The following is a 24,927-nucleotide window of genomic DNA, read 5'->3' on the forward strand; positions in this document are numbered from 1 at the left end:
AACAGCAGTGCTGGGAGCAGAGGGGCTGCAAATTTTGGGGTGGATGCAGCATCCTTCCAGCACCGCCAGAGCCTGCTCTGAGCCCAGCCCCCACCGAGAAGAGCCCCCATCCCACTTCGCACAGATCGGGGGGCACACGCCTCTTCCCCCCATGCCCTCCCAGGGTGCAAGCAGCGTTACCCACTGGAGGCAGCTCTCCATGCTTCCAGCTGTGCTCCTTGCTGCCTGAGTGCTGCACTGCGGCTGCATGCAGCGCAAGCATTTATCGGCCCTATTGGGCCGATACCCGATACAGCCAGTTTTCTTATATTGGTACCGATTCAGTATCGGACCGATGTATCAGTGCACCTCTAATAACACAGTACCTTTTTAGACTATAAATTGTTTCCAGTTTGGCCCAATCAGAAATGACTTGAAAATGTTATCCAGTGGCTGAAGTTATAAATTGAGTTGGCTGTTTTAGTCTGTGATTTAGTAGACGCAAGTACATGTCTCAGATTGTTACAGCTGATGCCTCTGTTAATATTCTTGATAAGAAGGGCAAGAGGCCTTGCCTCTGGGAGTAGATCTACTGGGGTAAAATTGAAGGTAGGGCAGGGTGACATCTTTAGGGATTAACTAGTTCAGGCAGGAGCTTTTGAAGGCAACAACTTGCTTTTTAGATGCTAACATTACTATTGACGAAGTCTGTTGTTGGTGGCAAAAGCTTATGCTTCTCTGAACCAGTTTGAAATCAGAAGGTGTACGGCAAGGTGGCACTTTAGGCTAACACATCTAACTACTTCTGGGGTGAGATTAAGACTCTGGAATGGATGTGTGGAAAACCTTGTCCTTGCTGTATCAGATTGGTGGATAAATAGGGTTTTAGTCTTTAGTGTGGTCAGTAATGCTCAAGAAGTGCCCAAACTTCCTTAACTTTTTCTTTATTAAAAAACAAAACCCCATGAATGGAGTGGAAAATGAAGCATTTACATGTTCTGTAATAAGTTTCTGAACTGTGAACTTTGCTAGGGAGCAGGATGTTCACATAGCAGGAGTGCTTGTGATAGTCTGGTTGTAGGGGATCTGTATATAATAAACAACAAACTTTAAGAGGACCTTATTTGTTTTCTTCCAGTTTTGTTTGGCTATGCCACCACAGTTATTCCCCGGGTGTACACATACTACGTGTCAACTGCATTGTTTGCCATCTTTGGCATCCGAATGCTTCGGGAAGGCTTGAAAATGAGCCCGGATGAGGGCCAGGAAGAATTGGAGGAAGTGCAAGCAGAAATCAAGAAAAAAGATGAAGAAGTGAGTGAAGTAGGGATGATTTTGGAAATACTTAGTGCTCTGAAGTTGCACTGCTTGAAAGATCACACCTTTGAGTTCCTCAACTGTACATATGGTGGGTGAAGGTCTAACATTGCAAATGTTTAGCTAAACCAAACATCATGCAGAAATGACCTTTTTACAAGTGGGTGCATCATCTGCTAGTCTCCAGGAGACTGTTTTAAGAACTGGCTATAATCCTCTGAGAGAGGGCTGTCTTGGGGAAAGTTTTTTTCTGCTTAGTTTTTTCCAGTATGCAGTCTTTTTATCCATGGGGTTTATTAGCATAAATGATAATGACACTAGCACTACGGTTGCTTGAATTTTTGTAACACTCAGTACTATGATAAAAATGCTCACAGGAAATGCTAGTTTCATTATGGTTGTAACATTCTAGGCAGATCATTTATGGTTCCAAGGCATAGCTTTAGAAGAGTTTCTTTGGAGCATTAATTTTATTTCTCGTGATAGTTTCATTGTCACCATGCCCAGTAATCAGTTGTGGTTCTCCAGGCAGGTGATGGGTACAATCGGTTTCTTCTCAGAGTAATTTAAAAAGAGAACAAGTCAATGTGTCACTTTCTGAAAGAAAGTCTTGTCTGCTTTTAAAGCATAGCAGACAAAACAAAGAACAAACATTTTAATGTGGAAGAAATATAGCTTTTAAGATAGTAATTTTGAAGAAAGCAATGATCACAGCTATGTAAATTAAGATACCACCCTTAAACATTTAATAGCCAACAGCATTCAGTGACTAATAGTAACTTGGGAATCAAAGTACCAGTCTTGCATTTTTGTCTGCTGTTTGCTTTGGGTATCTGACATGACATTTCAGTTTTGATGTGCTGTTTGTATTCCAGCTCCAGAGAACTAAGCTGTTAAATGGGCCAGTAGATGTAGAAACGGGGCCTGGTACAAATATACCTCAGAAGAAGTGGCTGCATTTTATTTCTCCAATTTTTGTTCAAGCTTTTACTTTAACATTCTTAGCAGAGTGGGGTGACCGTTCACAGTTAACAACAATAGTCCTAGCAGCGAGAGAGGTGAGTGAGATACCTACTTCTGTCCTTCTCTCAATCTTTGCAGTAGCTTGGATGAGGATGTAGATAGGAACATAGTACTGGGAGGAGCAGCTTCTCAGGGTTTGCATTTTACAGTGGATCCCCAAAATGGGTACTTTGAATCCTCTTGCATCTATAAGGCACAGACCCAAAACTCTAAGAACTACCTTACAGCATGTTCTAGGTAAAAGCAGGGGGATGAGGGCACTGCCAATACTGTGCCACTGCAGTAACACAGAAGTGTAGTTGGTTAATATAACCTCAGAGGATGCCATGTTTTACCCTCATTGAAGCAGACGGCATAATTCAGTTGTGATGCACTTCAGATAACAATGAGTACTGCAGAATAGTTCATAAAATGGTGATTTTTGCCTTCATAGCAGGGTTTGACTAATGCAGGACTCCAGGCCTTATCTACCTCACCTCCTTCAATGAGGATGAATCAAAATATTGAATTGCTGCCGATTCAGAGAGTATCCTTTACCCTGTGCGCAGAGTGTGATGGGCATCCTGTGAAAACAATTGGATGTGATCATACTCGGGGCACATGCACAAAATTAATTCTGGCGTTTGCTAATGATAGTGATTTCTGTAGTGTTAATATTCTTGATAAAACTTCCTGTGTTTAACTTCCTAGATGTGTTAAAGCAAACTAGAGAGGGAAATCCATAGTGTGGCATCATAGTAAGATGTGGATCATCAGTGGGGCTGTCCCCATTAGATCCACTACAGAGCTTGCTGCCACCCACAAGTAATGGGGAAATGGGTAGCAGCAGTAGTGCGTGGTCATCCTCTCTCTGCAGGCCAGCATTAAACAGGGGTGAGATCCCTTGTTTTCTGGGTATTGCAGATATTAGCTGACAGCAGAAGAATGATGCAAGTCAGAAGTCCAGGCTTCCATTTTGGAACCTCTGGTTCATTTATTTCCCCCATGTTCAACAGCTGTTATGTCCCAACATCCAGCTCCTTGTCTAATCAGTTGTTTTCTACCTGTTTTTGTTTGTTTGTTTGTTTTTGTTTTTGTTTTCTTTGTCCCAGTCTCTTGTTGGTGCAAAAAAACCCTTCTTCCCCCCTCTCCCCCCCCCCCAACTGATTCTCTTTGGCTAATCTCTTTAGAATGGGGAGCCTTAACCTCGTGAAGCTGGACTCAGTGCCTTGTGGTAACTGACATGTTGATTATGGAAGATGGCTCACCTGGTTTGGAGGGACTGCTATTGTGATTCAGAAGTGCAGTCAGCATAAGTTTAAAGGCTAAACAATCATCATCTTATCCCAGGGATGGCTGCATATCTATTGGGGGTCAGGGGGGACACAAGTAATTCCAAAGTCCTAAACTACTTGAGGATGTTGTCTTGGTTGAAACATTATCCAGCTCTGGATGGATTTTTTTTTTTTTTTTTTTTTTTTTTTTGTGAGATTAAGGCTCACATTCATAATTAGTGGCCTAAATAGGAGTTGGTGCCTAACTTTCTACTGATTTGCAGTGGGATGTTATGCACCAAACTACTTGTGTGTATCTGGACCCAACTTGCTTTGTGGCTTTCTCTTCCATCTTCCAGGAAGCAATTGCTGTTCAACCATGCTAAGCCTTTCTGCATATTTGACTGTGTTCTCTGGGGTTATGTTTGCCTTACTGGCAAAACTAGGAAAACATAATTCTTTCCTGGTAAACTGCTGTTTGTATTTTTGTAGATCTTTTTCAGTGCTGCTAATGACCACTTTGTATCTGCTCAGGATCCCTATGGCGTGGCAGTGGGTGGAACAGTGGGACATTGCCTTTGCACTGGTTTAGCGGTTATTGGAGGACGAATGATAGCACAAAAAATCTCTGTTAGGACTGGTAAGTACAGTCTTTTTGCCTGCAAAAACATACTTGCTAAGTAAAGCTCTGCCTATCTGCAGGAAGGTCAGAATGACAAGGTTTAACATCCTTGAGGTGGAGTTATAGGCAGTGGTTTTTAACATTCAAACTTTGGGAAGAAGCTGGAAATGTTTTGTAGATGCAACAAGACTTTTGTAAATACAGGCATGTCGCATCTTATGCAGGGGTTAGATTCTGAGGTCAGCGCGTAAGGTGAAAGTCGCGTATAGTGGAGGCGGTGACTGCCTCTGCCTCCAAAACCTCCCGCCGCCACCACAGAGCCGTGCTTGGAGCTGTGCAGCCGGTGGCAGCAGCGTAGCATGGTGGGGGGGGATGGCTGCATGCTGCCAGGCCACCACCACGCTGCCAAAACCTCCCGCCACCACTGCAAACTCAAGCCCCGCTCCCACTCTCACCCCGCGTATAATTGAAGTCGCTCAAGTTAAATGCACGTATGACATGACTGTACTGTACTGTTAGTTCTTTCTCTACCTGTTTCATGACTGCTTATATCTTCTGGAGAGGAGAACTATCTTGGTAGAACCTACTATGCTGTGCCTGTTCCTTACTATTTTGCTCTTGCTTCTGCTAGGGGCAGAAGCAAGCACAAAACTCTCTGTAGTCAGTCGCAATTGGGTTGAGTAACTTGGTTTAAAAAGATAAAAGGCTTGTTGCAATTTGGGGTGCCGAGTCTTAAAATCAAATGAGGTGTGTAACTTAATATTTCCTCCTGATGAACGGAGGAAGTAAATGTATAGCATTTCTTGTATGCTTGTATACTGTTTAGCGAAGAGCAACAGGGATATGGCCAAAATGTAGAGTAGGACTTTTATCTAAAGGAGTTAGTTAGTGGATACTCCATGAAGAGCAGTTATACCTACCTACATCTGCCACTAGGTACCAGGTGGGGTATGTTCTCCTTGGATCAGGCCATAAGTTGTTCAGTTGTTAGCCTGAAGTCTGGCAAAAGGTAGAGCAGGTTGGAACCTTAGATACTAATTAATTCAGAGGCATGAGTAGGCTACAACCTACTTTGCTAGATGGTATGAATGGACCTATTCATAGCATCTGGCAGAGTATGTTGTTACGTTTGAAAACTCTTGCATCTCTGAACCAGTTACTCTAATGTGCCATCTTGCCCTCCCTTCAGTTTTATTCAGTATCCCACTAACCTAGTACAGGCTTGCTCTCTTTCTCCAGAGTATTCAGAAACAATTAGAGAACCAGTTTCTGCAGCAGTAGAATATATGCAAAAAAGCTATTGATGAAAATTGCAGGATCTTATTTCAATTAGCCATGAAAATAGATTAGCAGCTCATCAGCAAATGGTGATTTCTCTTGAAGTTCTCTGCCCAGAACAAGAGCTGCTGTGCTAAAAAAGAAAAAAAAAAAAAAAAACGGATTTCAACACAGTATCAGTAGGATAAACACTTGCTCTCTCTGCGCACATCTTCACCTTAGTGTTGACCTCTTTCTCCCCTCACTTACCCATCTACAATTAAAAAAACCCAGTTCTGGGGGGAGCAGCTCTTCTGCGAGTAAACTTAAGGCAGTTATAAGTCCTTAAGGCTTGTGAGATCCAGAGAGAGAGAGAATTAAAACCCCACTTTTTAATTAATTTGTGGAGCCAAAACGCCTCTAGTTTCATCAGTGCAATCACACAAGTATACCAAAGGGCTGACACTGGCATGGGGGCTGCACAAGCTGAAAATAGCTTCTAGCGTTGGTAGCTAAAGTAAATTATAGACTTACCATTTGGTAGAACAGTGATTCTTAACCAGGGTGCTGCCAGATCCTCATGGAGGGTAGTGTGAGGAGGTAAGAGGAAGCCTCTACTGCCAGTGCCTGGCCCCTGTGCAGGAGGTGTAAGCACTATAGTATATAAACTAGTTTTTTAAATGGGGTACCATATGAAAGTCATGGCGAAGTGCCTAGAGTCCAAAAAAGTTGAGAACCACTAGTCTAGGATTTGGACCAGAGAAATGGAGCCCTCTGAGGCATTGTAGAAGGGGATTTAATAGTAATCTTTTTCTTTACAGCATTTAATACTTTCTTTTTCCCTCTCTTTCAGTGACAATCATAGGAGGCATTGTTTTCCTGGCATTTGCATTCTCTGCACTATTTATAAGCCCAGACTCTGGTTTTTAATGAGCTTTATCTTTAAAGAGCAAGGATCAAGAGCAAAAGTGGGTCCTTGTAATTTCTGTATATAATGTACAGTAATATAGTTATACAAGCACTGAAGATGACACTGTACTTTTATTAGCAATGATTTGCAAGTTTGGCACTCTGCTGGACATTTTTCTGCGATGGAGATATGCTGATTGTCTGGTTTTGCAGAGCATATTTTTTGTGGTGCTTGCTCCTCCCTTGGGCAGTGAGTAGCTTTTTATAGCTGTCCCTGGCTCAGATGGATTTGAGAATCTGCATCTACAAATACAAGGTCTCTTTCCTCCTTTCTCTGTTGCATGTGGCTACCATTGCCACTTCTAGATCTTATGCATCTGACTGGATGACAGGCCTTCTGCAGCTGGCAGTAATATGATGTTACAAACTGCTCCATAAAAAATATCACCTTGAAGTCCAACACTTTGATTCCAGGATGCATCTGATCTTGGGTAGACTGCACAGCAAGAAACTGAAGAGCAGTTCCTTACCAACAAACAAGAGCCACCTACAGAGAATTTTTAAATTTACTTTAAAGGGAAAACTGATAATCAGGGGGTTTTATCAGGAAGTTGACAAGTGCTGATTCACAACCTGCTGTTTCAATATACAATCTGTCTAGATATGATTTTTCTTTACTGGACTAGTTCCTTTTTTGTATTAAGTTGAAAACTACAAACATACGTCAGAGTAACAAAATGGTCCAGATATGACCGCATTGCATTCCCAGCATTTGAACAATAATGGATTTAGATTTGATGCATTAAAAATATTATTTTTAGAAATTAGAAGTGTAAACTGGAGGAACCATAAATAAAACAGTGGTGTCTCTATTTCAGTTATTTTTTCAACTGCCTTTGTGATGTTTTACTTGACCCCTTAATAAAGAGCAACATACTAGCTACTTATTAAAGGTCATGGAAGGAATTGTTTTTTGTTTTTATCCAGCCATTATTGTAAAGGACTATGTGAACTTTTATTCTTGGAGTATAGTAATTTTTAACAGCTGGCTAATTGAACTGTTTGTGTAATTACCTTTTACTACTTAAACAATGGTTCTGAATTCACACCAACTGAGTGGGGGGTATAGTGCTGTGTTTTAAGATGAAATGCGTCCCACAGGAGATCTATTCTTATGATGTTTAAGCTTTTAAATACTAAGTGGTGCTGGAAAGACTTGATTGATGGAAGTTGTATTCTTAAGCTATAAATGTCACACATTCTTTCCCTGAAATTTCCAGGGCAGCAAGTTAACTCCCTTTTTGGAAGCTTGCACAAGCTATAAATTGCTTGTGAAATAGCATAGGTATAAGAAAAATAGTCACAAATGAAGTGATGTCAAAATGTTGGGCAGAAAAAATGTTCCTCTTACTTCAAAAACTAGGCTTCTAGGGCCCCTGGCAGATCTTACACTTAAGATGGGAATTTAATCACAGCTTAAGTGTTTAGCTTGGTCCCACATTCACACACTTGTAGAATGAGGAATCTATTACAATATTGCTACGCTATGTAATTTTGTGGCTGGGTCCCATTACAGCACAAATTAGATGTGTAGCTGGGGCATTCCCAGCCCAGGGAGTGCCAGTCTAAATTGTGTGTCTGACAGCAGGAGCCATTTGGGAGCACGACACAGTAGACTGACACTTCCAGTCACAGGTACCTTGCTTGCTATGTGTTGGTTTAGGAGCAGCCCAGGATCATAATTCTGGGCATCCCCTGCACTGGCAGCAGGATGTAATTACACCTTCTGTCATGCACATGTGGCAGGAAGCACAGTTGTTTGGCTTGTGGCTCATCCTATTGCGCCTCCAACTGAACCTCTGGCAGCAGCCTAAATGACAACAACCTCTCCGACCATGTTACTCAAAACTTTCTTAGATTAGTAAAACAGTTATACAATTATAAAAAGTAAGGCTGGAAGGGACCTTCAGAAGTCATGTAATCCAATCCTTATCTAATCTATTTGTAAAACTACAGTCAAGCAAGCATAAGGCATAATACCCTAACCTGTCACCAGTGCGGCAAGGAACATTAGTGGCCACTGACCTGCTGCCATGTGGGTAGTTTTAAAATATGATCAAAAAGTCCCAGGAAGACAGCCCTAGCCTCTGCTACAGAGGAAGGCAAAAAACCCTTGTAGAGAGGGATCTACCCAACTTGCTGTGAGCAAAAGGGAACTGTCTGTCATACAGAGCCACCCCCCTTCCCCTGCCTTGTGGGGGATGTGGTGGGGGGGCTACATGATGAGCAGCCCCCTCTTAGCCAGTCAGCAAGGGGAGGTGCATCTGCCATCTTGGCTGCTACCCTTTGTGCTGGCCACTCCCATTCTCTGGCCCCCCAGCAGGCTGCCAGGTCAGGCCACAGCATCCACAAGGACCAACTTCTGGCTCCCACTGAGGAGCCAGCATTTTATTGTTTTTTTTTTATTTAGATTGGACAGACAATGTCTGATTTCATGGTTTCTGCAAAGTCTTCAAAATTGTGAATTAAGTCAGTCCTGAGCTATAAGTCATACCAAGCTGACCATGGGGTAAAATTCCATCCTGATCCCAAATATGGCACTTGGCCTGATCCTCAGCTGAGGTTCCTCCCTGTAGTAACTGAAGGATGGTGGAATCCTTCTAGGTCCCACTTTGCTGGTTGCATGTGGCAACCAGCAAAGCCCAGAAGTGTGAGAAATAGCCAAAGCAGAGCATAGGCATACCTACTCCCAGATCATCCCTGACTGTTGGTTAGCCAACCTCTTCTCGAACACCTCTAATGAAGAAGATCCTACAACCTCCCTAGGCAGTCTATTCCACTGTGTTACTATTCTAATCTAATAAATATTAAGGAGACTAAACACTACTATAGAATAAATATTATTGGCACCTAGGAAAAAAAAATACAAAGGGACTTGGGTCATTGAAACAATCAATTTATCTTGAATGCTCTCAAGTCCCTAATACACTAGTCTGACTGCAGCCTCTTTACATGATTCTTGCTGATATTCCAGGATCGCATCTTTGGAGACCACTGAAAGGGGATCTGACTGCTCTAAAACTGGTGCATATGGGAGGAGGCACGCAAATACTATCAAGCAGCAAAATAGTCAAATGTCCCTTAAAAGTTTTAACAAACTAGACAAGACCTATTATGTATGGCTAATGGCCCAGGCAGGAAGGAGAGTTGTGTATTTCATGTCACCTGCATAATCTCAAGGTGCAGTATGCTAAAATGGTCAACAGCAAAGGTGATCACCAGCTGTGATAAATGCAAACTTGAACTGTCCCAGAAAAAAACCCACGCAGACCATGGAGTAGGTGAGACAGGTGGTTATAATGGTTTCCTGGCACCTGTGGATGATCTAGGAGGCAACAAGCTTATTGTTTCTATACATTTCCTCTGAGGTTGGATAGAAGTCAGCAACAAGGCATGAGGAAATCAGAACATGCCAGAACAGATCACTTGGCTATCAAACCCCAACTTGCATTAAAATCCCCAGTTCTAAAACCAAGGACTGCTGAAGTTTAGTGAAAGTGACACCCATTTGCTGCAGCACCTGGTAACAGCATCAGTGGCAATGTTTTCACTCCAGTTTGGTCAGCTGCCTTGTCTGTCTATACCATTAATGGCTGCTTAAAAGCAACATAATATCAACAGGCCACTGGCCTGGTGCTGACAAGGATATCTGCAGTATTTTACTGTATTTTCAATTCACAGATGCAAAATTAGAGCCACCAGAACAGGGTTACATAGTAGCAAAGGGAATGAAAAGTTGCAACATAATTTGAGTGGCAGGATTGATTATCTCCACCTCTTGTTCTGCAGCTGCAAGATGGGGGAAGAAGAGGGTTATAATCAGCAAGGATCTTAGTTTTCTGTTTGCTGTGGGAAAACATGGATTGTCTCCTTTAATGGAGAAAAATGTTTTCCCCTTTTAAAGAAGAAAAAAAATGGGAAACAGCAGGTTTCTCCTTGCAGGCCAGCAGAGTTCCAGCCTGTAAGGGGTTGCTTGGGGCTGGGGGGAGCGGGACGCAGGGGATGCCACATGCATGTATGCACATGCACATAGCAGTCAGGCAGCAGTGGAGAGCAGCTTCCTCCAGGTAAATCTATGGGGGCAGGGACTGGGGTGGGAGAGGGCACAGGTGATGCTCCAGGGGGGCATGTGCCCTCCTAGATTTGTTTACCCAAAGCAGGGTGTGGGTTTGGCCAGGCTGTAGCCCTGTGCCCCATTTTGGGCACAGAAATCTGGGAGGGGCACATGACTCCACTGCATTGCCTGTGGCCGCCTGTCCCTCCATGCATCACCTGTGCCCTTATCCCCCTTCCTCCACGCCCATAGACTTACCTGGAGGGATCTGTGGAAGCTGCTTTCCACCACACTACCTGGCTTCCACATGCACCCCCTGCATCCTGCTCCCCTCAACCCCAGGCAGCCACTTGCAGACTATACCTTTGCCAGCCTGCAAGGGAATACCCAAGGTTTCCCTGTTTTTTTTCCCTTTAAAGTAGAAAATCCACTTTTTTCTTGTTTAAAGGAGAAAATCTGCATTTTTCCATGGCAAACAAAGACCCCAGATCCCTGGTTATAATGCTTTTAGTCTATCTGAGAAGTATTTTAGAAGCATGGGTAAGCCCTTGTTGTGGTTAGTTAAATTTTATACACTTCAGCATGAGTCATTCAAATGCTCATGGGTGTCCCAGCCGCCTGTGGAGGGTTCGAGATTGAGAGTGTGGTCGGGGGTAGAAAGGTAAGAAAGGTTTATCGACTTAACAAACACACAACTACGTGTAAATAACAAAACAAGGATAGACCATAATAATTCGCATTGGCAACTTATCGGCAGTGCCCTCTGATGCCTGATGTACGACAAGTTTCTCTTCTGCAAAGCTCAGCGAAGTCAGGCGTTCCCGATCAGTGCTGTCCGAGGGGTACCAGGAAGAACCCTGGTATTCAGTCCTTAGGCTCCTTGAGATCCATAGGCCCACTGAATCCAGGTCAGCAGCTAATCTGTAGTTCCTTTCACAGAGCTGTATCTTTCTTCTAAATGATTTCTGGATGTGCCAGCCAATTTATAACTTTTGAGCTATGCTGATAACTTACAGCCATTCGGATTCTCTTTTCTTCAACTGTCCTGAGACTGACCAATAGCAGTACAAGCCTTGCATTCTTTTGATAAGGTTAATTTTTACTATGCCACAGGGCCTACTACTTCAAGGCTTTGCTAAATTTACTAGGCTTTACTTCATACAAGGTCTTACTACATCTTTGACCTTAATTAGGCTCTTAGCAACAACATATAGCTTAATAGCTGAACAAATGACAGAAAAACACTTTCTCTAATCTTCATAGAGCCTTCAGCAAGCACCTTTATCACACAGACAATTCTCAGCTGTCACATGGGGTTTTTTCCTCATTTAATTTAAATGTAAAAAAAAAAACATATATTGACTTCATGGCTATTACCTACTTGACTCTTCCTGATCTCTTCACTCCATAGGTGTTAATTAACCCTTGATCTTCCACTAATCAGGCCTCCTTTCTTCTGCAATTAGCCTGTCTGTTATCTACTAGTGATGTTTCTCACCCCCGCCCCCCCGCATGTCCAGTGAAGGTGTGCTGCTACCTAGGGATTTGTACTGATAGCTTTGTTCCTAGGCAATCCAAACCCACAACAAATCAGAGACAGGGAGAGGAGGGGCAGGGCTGAAGTCAGGTTACACCATGTGGTAGCACAGTGTCACATGGTCAGGTACAGAGTGAGGAAGGAGTTGCAAAGATCAAGCAAAGAGGCAAGCTGTTACAGCAACCCTTTCATGGGGTGTCTTTTCATTGCAGCAGGTGACAGGTGGTGTGGGAGTCTGAACCATTTCCTGTGACAAATGGTCCATTTTTCAAAATAAAATGCTGTTTAAGAGACCATTGAACAACCACCTTTCCTGCGGAGGAGTAGTGTGTCCTAGTCTCTTGCCTGCATGGCTATATTAATTTTTATGCTTTAGACATCCTGCAGTTCAATTCAAAACAGGCAAAAGACAGGGTAGAGATGCACCTCATAGACTAATTGAACCAGAGATGCATAAGTTCACCTCGTGCCTTGCTGTGAAAGGGTGTGCAGAGAGCAGGCTATCAAATAACTCAAACAGGTAACAGTGGCTGCAGTGCTCCCACAATCCATCTTTAGACATGGTTTAACTAGCAACGAGAATTTTCTTTGTTACCTAAAATTGAGCAAGCTGCAATAATAAACACTTATACCAGTGCCAGAAGCCTGAGTAATAAGTAATTAAATATACTTCCACCCAAGAAACAACACCCAGTGTGTTTAGTCCTGGCACGTACTATCAAGGTGTGTGGAATTCCCTTGGCCCAGTTGTTGAAAGTCACTGGCATTAAGCCTTTGGAAGGGAGCTAGTTTTCCAGTACTTAATATACAAGGGTCATGGAGCCTGTCTGAAGAAAGAAAAAACTAGACATTCTCCAGAAAAAGCACAAGTGATTCTGCTGGTCCTTTTTCAGTAGCTGTAATATTCATTATAGCTAGGCTGACTATATAGAAATCCTAGAAATCTGGGACTCATCTGGAAAATCTGGGACTGTCTCCAAGGCCTCCATGCTCTCACAAGTCAGTGGGGGCAGAGCTGCATACTGGGCAGGCAGCTACCTGCCTGCAAGGTGCTCTGCATCACTCCCATTCCTGGCCAGACTGCACCCTGCACCCCTGGGTTTCTAGGACGCCTGTTATAATTACTAACAGCCAGCTGGGACCAGCCTCTGAAATCTGGGGCTGCCGCGGCTAAACCAGGACATACTGTCACCCTAATTATAGTTCAGTCCTGCCCTTGGCAAAATGGAGTCTGACCTACCTTAAGAAATTGTAATTGAGATTTTCGCTTCCTAGAGGGCTTTGTCCCTTTTCCCGTCATGTTTTCTCCTGGCTCTCAGATGTTTATGGCATGTTGAGCACTGGAAACTGCTATTACAACTAAATAAATGGAAAGTGTGAGCAAATTATCACATAATTACTTACAGCCCTGCTTGTGTTACTTGAAAAAATGATAGGCATCTAAGTAACAAGATGACCTCCCTTTCATTCATGGGGAGGAGACAGACATTTTATTAGTGAAGCCTGAGTTGAAACGAGAGAAGCATGTCACTTGGTTCATGCCCTAAACAATAGGATCTGGAGGTGGTAAGCACTGCACACATCCTCCTGAGCATGCAAAAGCAAGCTGAAATGTAGATAAGTGGAAAAGTTTTAGAATTGGGTTTTATTTTCACACTAATAAAGGCAGCAAAAAATAAATAAATTGAACAAATATTGCTACTGCTGCTCTCTGCTGGGGGTCAAGCATCATTCTGAAAGATGGCAGCATTCCAGAGAAAGCAGAACATTGTAACGTGGCATGAGGCTTATAATTTGAAGAAAAAAACAGTAAAAAATCTCTCATTTAATTTCTTTAGGGTGCAGTAGGTGGAGATTAAGCCACAAACAGACTCATAAACATGTTTGATATCTTGGCAGCCCAAAGGTGTCAGGCAAAAACAAAGTACAAATACAATCTACAACATTTAAAAATCCATCGTCAGGAGAATTTATGATAGATTCCAGCAAATTCCTGGTTCTAAGACTTGTTATGAGATACTAGCTAACAGTACAGAGACACATTTTGTAGCCATGACAGACTGTGACTGACCACACACAGTGGGACAATCTAAATGTGCAAGTTTCTTTTTCCTTTCCTTTAATTACACCTTGAACTCTTACCTAGAGCACCCCTGGCTTAATTTGAACTCAAGACTAGACTCAGTAAAATTAGTGTGGGCCTACTCTGAAGCTCTTAGTCACACTGACTGCCCTATTGACTTCATAGGAGTAGAGGTGTGAGGATTTTGATGAGGCCTTTTCAGATTTTGGTAAATAGATTATGTAGTCTTAATTTAACATAGGCTTCCTTTCCTAATAAGTACTGGAATTACCATTCTGTGCATTTGTGGAAACCACCCAATCTTATAGGTTAAAACTAGAGGTGCATCAATGCATCAGTCCAATATCGGATCGGTACTTATATAAAGAAAAGTGGCTGCATTGGAAATCGGCCTGATGCAGCCGATAATTTGGTCAATAAATGCCTGTGCATGTGTGCAGCCACAGCGCAGCACTCAGGCAGTGAGCACAGCCTGGCAGTGTGGAGAGCTACCTCCAGCTGGTAAGTCTGTTGTAGTGGAAGGGGAGCGGGGAGGGAAGGGGTGTGGGGAGGAGCAGATCAACATGCCCCGTCATGAGGGAGGGGGCAGGGACAGGCACTGCACAGCTGGGGCAGGGCAGGGCGTGGGATGGAGCCACAGTTTGTCAGGGAGAGGAGTGGGGAGGCAGCTCCTACTGCTGCGCACACCCCAGCAGGAGACGGGGGGGGCATGTGCCCCTGGATCTGCATGGGGTGAGCGGGCTGCAGCTGTGGCCTGGAGATGGTGCCGTACTAGTCTACTCTTCCTAGGGGCAGGGCTCAGGGCAGGGGCTATAGAGTGGGCTGCAGCCACCCCAAATTTCACCATAGCTCCTTCCCAGTGCTGCTGCTCACCCGGTGGAGCCCCGGCTCTTCCTGCCTCAACCCCGCCTCCCCACGTGCCGGGAAGATGCATGATCTGCCCCTCCTACCCCTTCCCTCACCTTCCACCACAACAGACTTACCAGCTGGAGGCAGCTCTCCATGCTGTATCGGAAATCGGATCGGTATCACCCGATATGCCTCCTTAAATATCGGATATCAGTATTGGCCCCAAAAATCTCTATCGGTGCACCCCTAGTTAAAACCTATTTGTCTATATTTTATCCTTGCAAACTTGGACACTGCAATGCCAAAACCTGTCTGCATTATAGCCTCCAGGAGTGCTGCCACCATAACAGGGCCATTGCAGTAAATTACCGCTACAAAACATGCCAGTATAGATGCAGCATTTTCATGATGATCACTGTCCTTTGAGGAAAAATATGGTAGATTTTAACTTCACAGCTGCAGTCTGTCCATATTCAGCATATTATAAAGCCTACTTTCCACTAGCTGATCTACATCACTTTTTCCCCCAAGTTACTTATGAGGTAGTTTGATTAGATTCACTGAAATGAAAAAGCAGTACAGACCATGCACAGAACACTTGTAAGAACATAGTTGTTGAAATATAATCAATGGTAACATCAGGCAACTTACAGAATGAAGCATTTCTTTTTCACTGACCTTTGAGACAGAGAAGTGCTGAGTCAACTAGACTTTGGATTTTTAATCTTTACAAGTACTCAATAATTATGGTCTCTTGCCAAATAAGGTCTGCACTTAACTTGCACAACAGTGAAATGTCATTGAATAACATCATTTCAGTTAACATCAGCAGCTTCAATTACAGCTCTTGGAGTCAATAATTTTATAGAAAAATGTATTGATATTCCCTGACAAAGTTCTATTTAAAGAAACCCAGTTGTCTTGTTTTAATTATGCAGTCATTGGTACAGACATGATTTAAAACTGTAGAGCCTGTACAACTAATTCTGCAGTGTACTCATTTCCAGCCACGGGTCTGCATACGTACAATTAGTAGGGGCACACCGATAAAGATTTTCTGGCTGATACCAATGTCCGATTATTAACCAGCCATATTAGCTGATGCCAATCCAAAAGCCAATTTACAGGAAAGCAGCCCAGGAGGTTAGAGAGCAGTGTCTGGCCAGTAAGTCTGTGGGGAGTGGGGAAGGGCAGATTGAGGGCCCCCCCATGGTGAGGGAGGGAGCGGGGTAGGGGCAGGGCAGGTGCTGCCCAGCCAGGGCAGTGAATGTGACCCCTCTGGGAGCAGGACAGAGCCATGCACAGCTCGTCCGAGGGGGGCATGGGAGGTGGGCAGCTCCCTGCTACTGCATGTACCCACGGGGGAGGCATGGGCTGCATGTGCCCCCCTGGATATGTGCATGGGGTGAAGGCAGGCTGCCCACTGTGGGCTTGGAGCCAGGGGCTGTGCCAGCTTCTTCCCAGCAGGGGGGGCTGGGCTCCAACCAGGGAGGGGTGGGGCAGGCGGCAGTAGCACTGGGAGAGATGGTTCTGGTAAATTTTGGGGGTGGCTATACTCCACCCCATAGTGACCCCTCTCAGCGCTGCCACTTGCCCCGCCTGCTGTGAGTGCAGCCCCAGCCTAGCTCCCCCAGCAGGAAGAAACTGGTATAGCCCCTGGCCCCAAGCCCTCAGCAGGCTGTCTTCCCTTGCCCCACGCATAAATCTGGGGGAGCATATGCCCCCCCATGCCTCCCCCAGGAGTGCATGCAGTGGTGGGGAGCCATCCCCGCTCCTAGGCCTGCCCCCAGATGAGCCACCCTAAGCTCTTCTCCACACCTGGTGGGGTAGCATTCAGCATCCTGGCGGGGCAGCCCCTGCCCCACACCCTCCCTCACCATGGGGGCCTCCATCTGTCCCCTCCAGCCCCTTCCCCCTCCTCCCCCCACCCCTGACCTACTGGCTGGATGCTGCTCTCCAAGCTGCTGGGCTGCATTCCTGGCCACATGCATGCTGCAGCTGTGCACATGCACTCAGCACGTATTGGTGACATTAATTGGCTATACCAGCCATAAAAGGCCAATTGCTGATAACGTTTATTTTCCTTTTATCCATGCCAATCCGATATGTGACCAATAAATCGGTTCATTTCTAACAATTAGCTCCCAACATGAAGAGATCTGATAGTGCCATCCCATTAGTGGTGTCACAGCTTGTTGACCCAGAAATGTAACACATGTTTTAAGATAGTTACCAACTTCCCCTATGATCTGTGTCTTGATTATAGGGCCTGTGCAGTCACCAAATCCACTTTGGCATTGGACCTGACAGACCAAATTCACCTTTCATTCACCTGTAATTCCAGAGTTGGTTTGGAAATGAGTTGCGTTTACTTTAACAGGAGAGCAAGATCTGGCCCTGTTTGTTTAGTTACAACATATTAGTCGGGCTGTTTTATCCCAGATCTCCATTTATACATTTCGATTTATAGATCTAAATAAGGCCCCAGCTAAATGAGCATACAAGTGCTTTAAAAATGCTTGGAGTAGAAGTGAAGCATAAAGATTCAATGTTGTACATGTTGTTCAAACACCAGTGCCTGGATCAGTTTCCAGATACTAATCCAGACACACACCAGCACATCACTGGGATTATATATGTCAGTGTTTCTCAACCAGGGTGCAGCCAGATCCTTTGAAGGGCACCATGAGGTGTGAGTAGATAAACAAGACATGAGGAGTTAAACAGATAAGCTAAGTAGGTACACACAGGCTCAGGTTTGTCCCTGCCTTGAATAATTCCCCACCTCCACTGCCCAGCTCCTCTGCAAGAAGTGCAAGCACTGTAATGTATATATTTTTTTGAAATTGGATGCCATTCAAGTCACAAGTTATGGAGGGTGCTCGGAGTCCAAAAAAGGTTGAGAACCACTGAGACAGCTAGATCCAGGAGGGAAGAATTTGTCCTTTTTCTCGGAGCCTGACCCCATAGCACCACTATTTGAAACATCAGGTTTCTTTAATTAAAACGTAGACAGTTCATATGCCCCCAAGCATACAGGCTGAAAACATTAGAATAGGCAAGAAACACTGAAGTGTGTCTATCCTTCACAACAGGCCACTGTTTCACAAGGAAGTACAGAGCAGCAAGAAACGTACAATGCACACATTTGATTTAAGGCCACTGCTACCTACACCTGGATGAGTGAGAAAAGATTACAAAAGGAAGTTCCTTTGATACATCCGTGGAAATAAGACTTCAGCACTACAACCCTCTAAAGAAAAATGACACCAAACAAAATTATAAGTTTTGAGAACCTCAGAAGCTACAAGAGGCAGGATTTCAAATGAGTTACATTTATTCAGTTAAAAAATGACAGTTAGTAATGGTCACATGAACACCAGGGAACTGTTTCTACATTTCCTGACGTCAATATGAGCGGCACTAGTTTTCTACATATACAAATCTAATGCCAGTTAAAAAATACAAAACCAAAATCCAAGACACTGTGAAATCAACACTGCTTAAAAACTCAAAATTCAATCTAATTGATATATTTTAAAATAAATATTTTACCCCATTTCTTATTTTAAAAAACCCTTCTACTGCTTTCAAAGCAGTTACTTCTTTTAATGCCATTCCCAAAAGTCTTTCATAAATAGTCATCATATTGATTGTCTATTAGTGCAGCACCTCTCAGTCTTAGCTGGGGTCTCCATATTAGGCAATACAGTATTTTGTTCATACACAGTGTTTTGTTTTGTGTGTTTTTTTTCCTTCTTTTTTTACTCCTAGGTACAATTTCTTTGAATAAAAGCATACCATGCTGGCAAAACCCATGCAGATGACAAAGCATGAAACATAGCAAACAGAGCCTGTAAATTACTTGTTTATTAAAGAAAAAAACAAGGAATGTAGTGTTAAAATCAGGTTATTGAAAAAAACTACCCAAAACAGTATTATGGACAACAAAATTTAATTTAAAAATCTCAATGTTTGCCTTATTTACTATGAGCTGTTCAACATTCAACTTCAAATATACTGCATACAAAAGTCTTTATCCCAATTCGTTTCAAATTATCTCCAACTTTTTCCACTGGGGATAAGTATAAAGCAAATTCAGTACTAAACTTGGCGCTCTCTGTCTTTTAATGAAAATAACCATCTTCCCCAACACTCAAGTGAGTGTAGCCTGTTTCAAGCTGGTTTCAAACAGAGAAACTTACAAATCTAACAAGAACACGTTGACATTACCCAGTGTCATAACCTTTAACATACTCATAAATTCTTGTGTTCTCTAAAAATACAAACTAGTTCAGAACTGGTGACTGCAACAGTCTTAAAAGGCCACATCTGTAAACCTTCTACACATTTTTTTTTAATGAAAATTATAATCTTAAGGGCTACTTAAAATTATTAAGCAGGCTAATGAGTCTCTTCGTGGTTTCGCTCTCATAGACAATTGTGCAATTTGAAAAATATCTCCTCTAAGGAAGCTAGGAATCGTGGAGTCTTTCCCCTGGCCACATTAAAACAAAGCCAACCAATTTTAGATGCCACTTGAATCTTACACTTGGAGCCTCAAAGGATCACTACTGAGAAACATTTTCCAGAAATGTCCCTAGTCTGACAATTGTCTACATTCTGATTCCCTTGGGCACCTCTGAACAGCTCCATTGCCCAAAATAATAAACTGCCTTCCACATGGTTACTTTTAGTAAAGTGCTTATCATTATTCCAAACTATAGAAAAAGAAAACAAAATGTGCAACTTGGGCCTTGAGTCTTTTCAGTCTTTTCCCATGAAAAATTGCTTGCATGGGCCCTGGTGAGAATTCAAGATCTTATTCAACAAGGGGCGTGTGCGTGAAAGTTGCCTTAAAGGGACTAACTCACAGCCTTAGCATTAGCCCCTTGCTGAATTGGGACTTAGCTGTTGAAAGAATGTTGGAACATTAACTTGGATGTAGACTGGCAGTAAGCACAGAGCCTATAAAAGGTGGTGATGCCCTGGGGTCATAGCTTCAGGAGGTGCACTTCTTGGTAAAATGGAAGGCATACAGACAGCTCTCACTAGAATCTTTTCATATTTATATACAAATATAATATATATTAAATATAATATAAAAATAGCTATATTTCTCTTCCCTCTGAAATTCTCTGAGACTTTTCTTTGAATCCTCGCAACCCAGGCAAATTTTAATTCACTCCAAAATACCATTAAAAAACCATGCTGTATTTTTCTTGCTTCGTCATACATCACCATGATATTTGCCCATAAACACACAATCTTTTCTTAACCAGCTTCTTCCCTCCTGCCAGAATTATTCTGTGACATTATGTATGCTCTGGAGCCTGTGGTATCATACCTTTTATAATTACTAGAACTAACAGGAGGTCACAAACCATAGGTGTGTGACTATGCATGAGTTAGGCAAAAAGATCTTGGATTAGAAAAGAGAGGCTGAAGGCCCACTCTACCTCTCTCCCTTCTCCAGGTTGTTAGGCGTTTTGCAATTGCCTCTAGTAAGTTTTTTCTAGTGCAATTTTTTAGTAGCAAGCTGTGAAGCAAAATAAATTGTTCACATCAATCATTAGGGCCTGGTTTACATCGCAGGCCCAGCTCACAGCACAGCAACTCCTTTAGTCTTGGAGTTCCCCTCACATATCCCCCACTCCAATTGGTGGATGTGCCCCGTTGGCCCTGCTGCTTACTCCTGACCAGGAGGCAAGAATTGCAGCATATTTAAAAAAATAGTTTTGCCTCCCGGCCATCAAGAGCAAGCAATGAGGTGGGAGGCTCACGGGGAGGAGGGAGGGACTGGGGGGAGGGCAGGGAAGGAGGGAAGCTGCAAGATTAAAGGAGCCACTGCACCATGAGCTGTGCCTGCGATTTAAACAAGGCCTTATCAATCATATTCAAGCTTGATGAAATACCAATTTCTTTGTCTTTAAAGTTTGCCTGAACTGTGATAGAAACTTGTCAAACTTATGCAATAATTTTCCAGTTAGATTTTGCCCCTTCCTCTTTCAGCTAACAAGGAAAGCATAGGGTTTTTTTGTTTGTTTTTTTGGTTGACCTCTCTCGGAGGTTATGGAAGTCTTCTCAATTAAAGTATGTTTCCTTGTAGTACTCTGCCAACAGCCTTGTTATAATCAACCTCTCATACAGATCTCAGGTAGCCTTTTTATCATCTGATGTATAGTAATGCACCACAGAATTTTGGGGAGTTGAAGGATTTGAAATGCTACATACTAAACTTTCCCTATGCCTGAAGAAGGGTGGTTGCACCTGAAGAACCTTGTCTGCCTGTCCTTAGACCAATGTGGCAACAACCTACACCCCCAAAACACACTTCAGCTGTCCTAACTGTGTTCTGTATCTGCAAGTATTGGAGTTTAATGGCTTGTGTTACCATTACAATTCAAACTCCCCCAGTTTCCTTCTTTAGTGCCATTTTATTATTGTCAGACTGAAAACCTGTCTAACATTTCTATTTTCTGCTACATAAAATCTTGATAGCTGAGACCTCTAGTCAACAAAGCCTAATTCTGGACACAAGTGGAATGGTTTAGCAGGGTTAAGAAAACAGTCTGAAATAAAAATACAAGTCAGTGAAGACTTACTTTTCTAAAACTTAAAAACCAAAAGTTTCTGACAACAAGGCTGGCTCAGGGAATTACAGAAACCGCTAGCATGAGCTAGAAAGCGACCTTGATATGTTCAATATTGGTATCTGTTCCTTCCTCCTGGGTTCAAGCAGCTTTTCGGAGCAGAAACCAATCCAATTCTCTTTGGTTATTCATTCCTTATACTCTTCTCCCTTTTCCACAGTGATTCTCCAGGACCCAATCTTAAACTTGCTTTGTGATTTTGGGATGCTGTGCTGTGGTGGGGGAACCTGGAGAGAAGAAGAATCTGATAACAGGATACAGTGGAGAAGGCAAGACTATCTCGAGAAAGAAGGCTAATATTCACTAGCCTCATATTACCTTTCAGTGGCCTTTGTTCATTCAATAATACAATCAAGCTTCCTAATATGAAATATTCCACCACTATTTGGTTACATTCATATAACTCCTCCCTAATACTCAGACGTAATTCAGCTCGACTCTAAAACCTTTCCCTCTTTAATATTACTTTTCATTATTATGCTTTAATTTTTATTTTTTAAACCACTAGGTCCATCTTTGTATATATTCATTTTGCTCTGCAGCTGTAGTTTTCAAAATCTAGTACCATAAAATCTACTGAGCACTGATTTAAAAATAGTACATCATTTGTTGGAACTTTTTATCATCTTTATAAAGTGAGGTTTGCCTTCTGAAGTCTTAGTTCAGTGGTATCCCTTTTATATCAATATTCTGATAGAATTAACCTGTGCAATCCTAAATACCTATTTTCCTATCAAATTCCAATTACAGTTAAACTCTTTGAAAAAACTCAGATTATGTTCTCCCTAAATGAATAATCTCTTTTATGGAGGCACTAGAGAGTGGTTCTCTTTACTATTCGAACACTTTCAAGTTAAATCATATATCTGTTCCAGATTAGCATTTGAATGGTGTTCCACTCTTTTAAAAAATGTTCAGGATCTCAACTCAGACGATTGTTCAAATGCTTGTATAAATTAATACTATAGAGAAACAGCTATGCAGCAGAGACACAGGTTTTGTTGACAATGTACCAAGACTTCAAAATTGTAAATGGTTACAGATTCAAGACAACATAATCAAGATGTTCAATGTTATCACCTGAATTAAAATCAAGGCACTATGGGTTTTTTGTTGGGTTTTTTTGTTTTGTTTTTAAAATGACCCTGAATCAGTTCTGACTAAAGAAAGGTCTAATTTTGAAAGGAGAATAAAAAGATTCCAACATATTTTAACAAGTTACAATTCTCACCACAGAGAAGGTGATTAAAAAGTGCCTAAAACATTATTAAATGTAAATATATTTTTGTGCAAATTACTTCTATAACTGAAACATTCTTGAAAATTACTTTCATATAGTTTTTTTAAACCTTTTACATAAATATTTCCAACTATGAACTATATCAAAAGATAGCTTTGGGGAGTAAAATTCCAAACCATCCACAGTAAAGCAGTGCAAATTCCTATTTTTCAATAAAAACAATTTATAATTATGAAATGATGGATGATATTTACGGATCCGAACGTTTTGAACCCTGAAACATGACTGTCAGTTCAAACAGTTTCATCAATAATTTAACCCCCAAAAGTCAACGAACCAGCACACTATACCTCACCGAACAAACCGTGACATCACAGACAAAGCACAAACAAGAGACTTGTGCCCATACTAAGGGTGAAAATTGATGCATCATGTTGTAAACAAAGAATAGAACAGAGGAAAATATTAGTCTGAGCATGGTGTGAGAATTTAGGGAAACATATTCAAACCTACAAATAACAGATTACTTTTTTCATGCATCATATAAAATATTTTGCTCTCTCTCCTTTTATGCAGACATATACACAATATTTTACAGCATCTGTACAATAGAGAATTTGACTCCACACAACATTTTGAAAATATTTACTGTCCCATAATAATCTGAAAATAATGTCATGTCTTTTGGACTGTTTGTGTAGCATTATTGTAAGTAAATTCAAACAACTGCTACAGCAACAGCATGGCCATTGTAACACTTGATACATTTACAGGACTGATAAAAAATACCAACATTTTTAGTGCCCTTTCAGTTCACTTAGGGTTTGTGACTGGATCTGGACAAGTTAAACATGGCAGCACATCCTTTAAAACACCACAAACATTGGGGCAACTAAAACACTGTCAAAGTTGGCCTTGTCCTTGCCATCTTTTACCTAAGGTACCTCAACAGCATCTTGCAATATTATCTTCTGCAAACAGATTCCAGAAGTTAGAAGCAGAGCTCTCAATACTGTATTTTATAAAGCCTTCAGACTTCTACCTCTACTATCATCAGTGCAACTGTTTATGGAGCAGCCCCTCCCTGCAGTTTGCTTCCAGAAGAAGCAGAGCCTCATGCTACTGTGGCTGAATTTTGGAAGGATCAGTCATGGTGTCAGTTCTAAGTCTCGAAAGTTGCTGCTGCTGCTGCTGCTGCGGTGGCTGCTGCTGCGATTGATGTTGCGGGTGGTGAGACTGAGTAAAAGTGCTCTGTTGTAGTGGGAAAGCAGCAGAAAGAATGAGCTGAGCTGATTGGTTTCCATGAAGTAACCTGGATGTCTAAAACACAGAAATACAGCATTATTTCCTGCTGCTCCAAGTACACGAGGCTAATTATATTTTGAATCTCTTATGTGAGGTGAAACATCAGACTCTCCATATATTCACTTACAACTGAACAAAGTGAAGATGCCTTTGTAATAAAATACCTAGCTTCCAAAGCATATGCATATTTTGATTTGAATAACTGTGGAACAACTGTACTTAATTTCTCTCTCATACCAGTGACAATTCATCCTCATTAAAATGGAGCACAGAATGCTAGGGCTCAATATTTAATGTGTCCATGTAGCTCAGAATGGTGGGTGCCAGGCAGGAGCATGCAGCCAGCAAATTGTGGCTCTGGGCTCCAGACCACGCTGCCACTGCTTCAAGATCCAAATCCCAGCCCTAGAGCAGCTCCCTGCAATGCCGTGCACCCTGCCAGCATTGCTATGGAAACCCTGGCCCCATACTGTCACAGCTCCCTCCCTCCTGGGGTATCCATGGAAGCCAGCCGCAGTGATGTGGGCAGTGGCTTCTGGGAAATGGAAGGGCTGGATCTGCCATTTTGCTCTGCTCTAGAGCAGCGGTTCTCAACCTTTTTTTGTACCCCTAGGCTTCAGCTCTGCAGTGTGTGGGGCTGGGGGTGGCGGAGTGGGGCCCAAGCAGCCAGCCCCTTCCAGGATGGAACTCTGCCAACCTGCAAGGGAAAAGCCAGGGTTTCCCACATTTTCTCCTTTTAAAGGAGAATCCATTTTTAAAGTTTGTTCATGACCCTTTCATATATTC

General features: G+C 42.5%; 2 protein-coding genes across 5 annotated transcripts in view; one reads left to right on the forward strand and one right to left on the reverse strand.

Moving 5' to 3' along the window:
* Window positions 1–7,466, forward strand: part of TMEM165 (transmembrane protein 165) — a 15,821-nt gene extending 8,355 nt beyond the window's left edge. For both annotated transcript variants that reach the window (XM_014517670.2, XM_025198382.1), the window contains exons 3-6: window positions 1,118–1,293; window positions 2,172–2,354; window positions 4,107–4,212; window positions 6,305–7,466. In XM_014517670.2, the coding sequence (XP_014373156.2) occupies window positions 1,118–1,293; window positions 2,172–2,354; window positions 4,107–4,212; window positions 6,305–6,381 (542 nt within the window). In that variant the 3' untranslated portion in view covers window positions 6,382–7,466. The remainder of the gene's footprint in view (window positions 1–1,117; window positions 1,294–2,171; window positions 2,355–4,106; window positions 4,213–6,304) is intronic.
* Window positions 7,467–21,360: 13,894 nt separating this feature from the next.
* Window positions 21,361–24,927, reverse strand: part of CLOCK (clock circadian regulator) — a 109,693-nt gene continuing 106,126 nt past the window's right edge. For 2 of the 3 annotated variants that reach the window (XM_025198349.1, XM_025198350.1), the window contains one exon: window positions 23,956–24,156. In XM_025198349.1, coding sequence (XP_025054134.1) covers window positions 23,956–24,156 — 201 coding nt within the window. Of the gene's footprint in view, window positions 24,157–24,927 lie in introns of all 3 variants that reach the window. The other variant, XM_025198351.1, reaches the window with a different exon arrangement.

Source organism: Alligator sinensis, unplaced genomic scaffold (assembly GCF_000455745.1).
Source record: "Alligator sinensis unplaced genomic scaffold, ASM45574v1 scaffold134_1, whole genome shotgun sequence".
Classification (NCBI taxonomy): domain Eukaryota; kingdom Metazoa; phylum Chordata; order Crocodylia; family Alligatoridae; genus Alligator; species Alligator sinensis.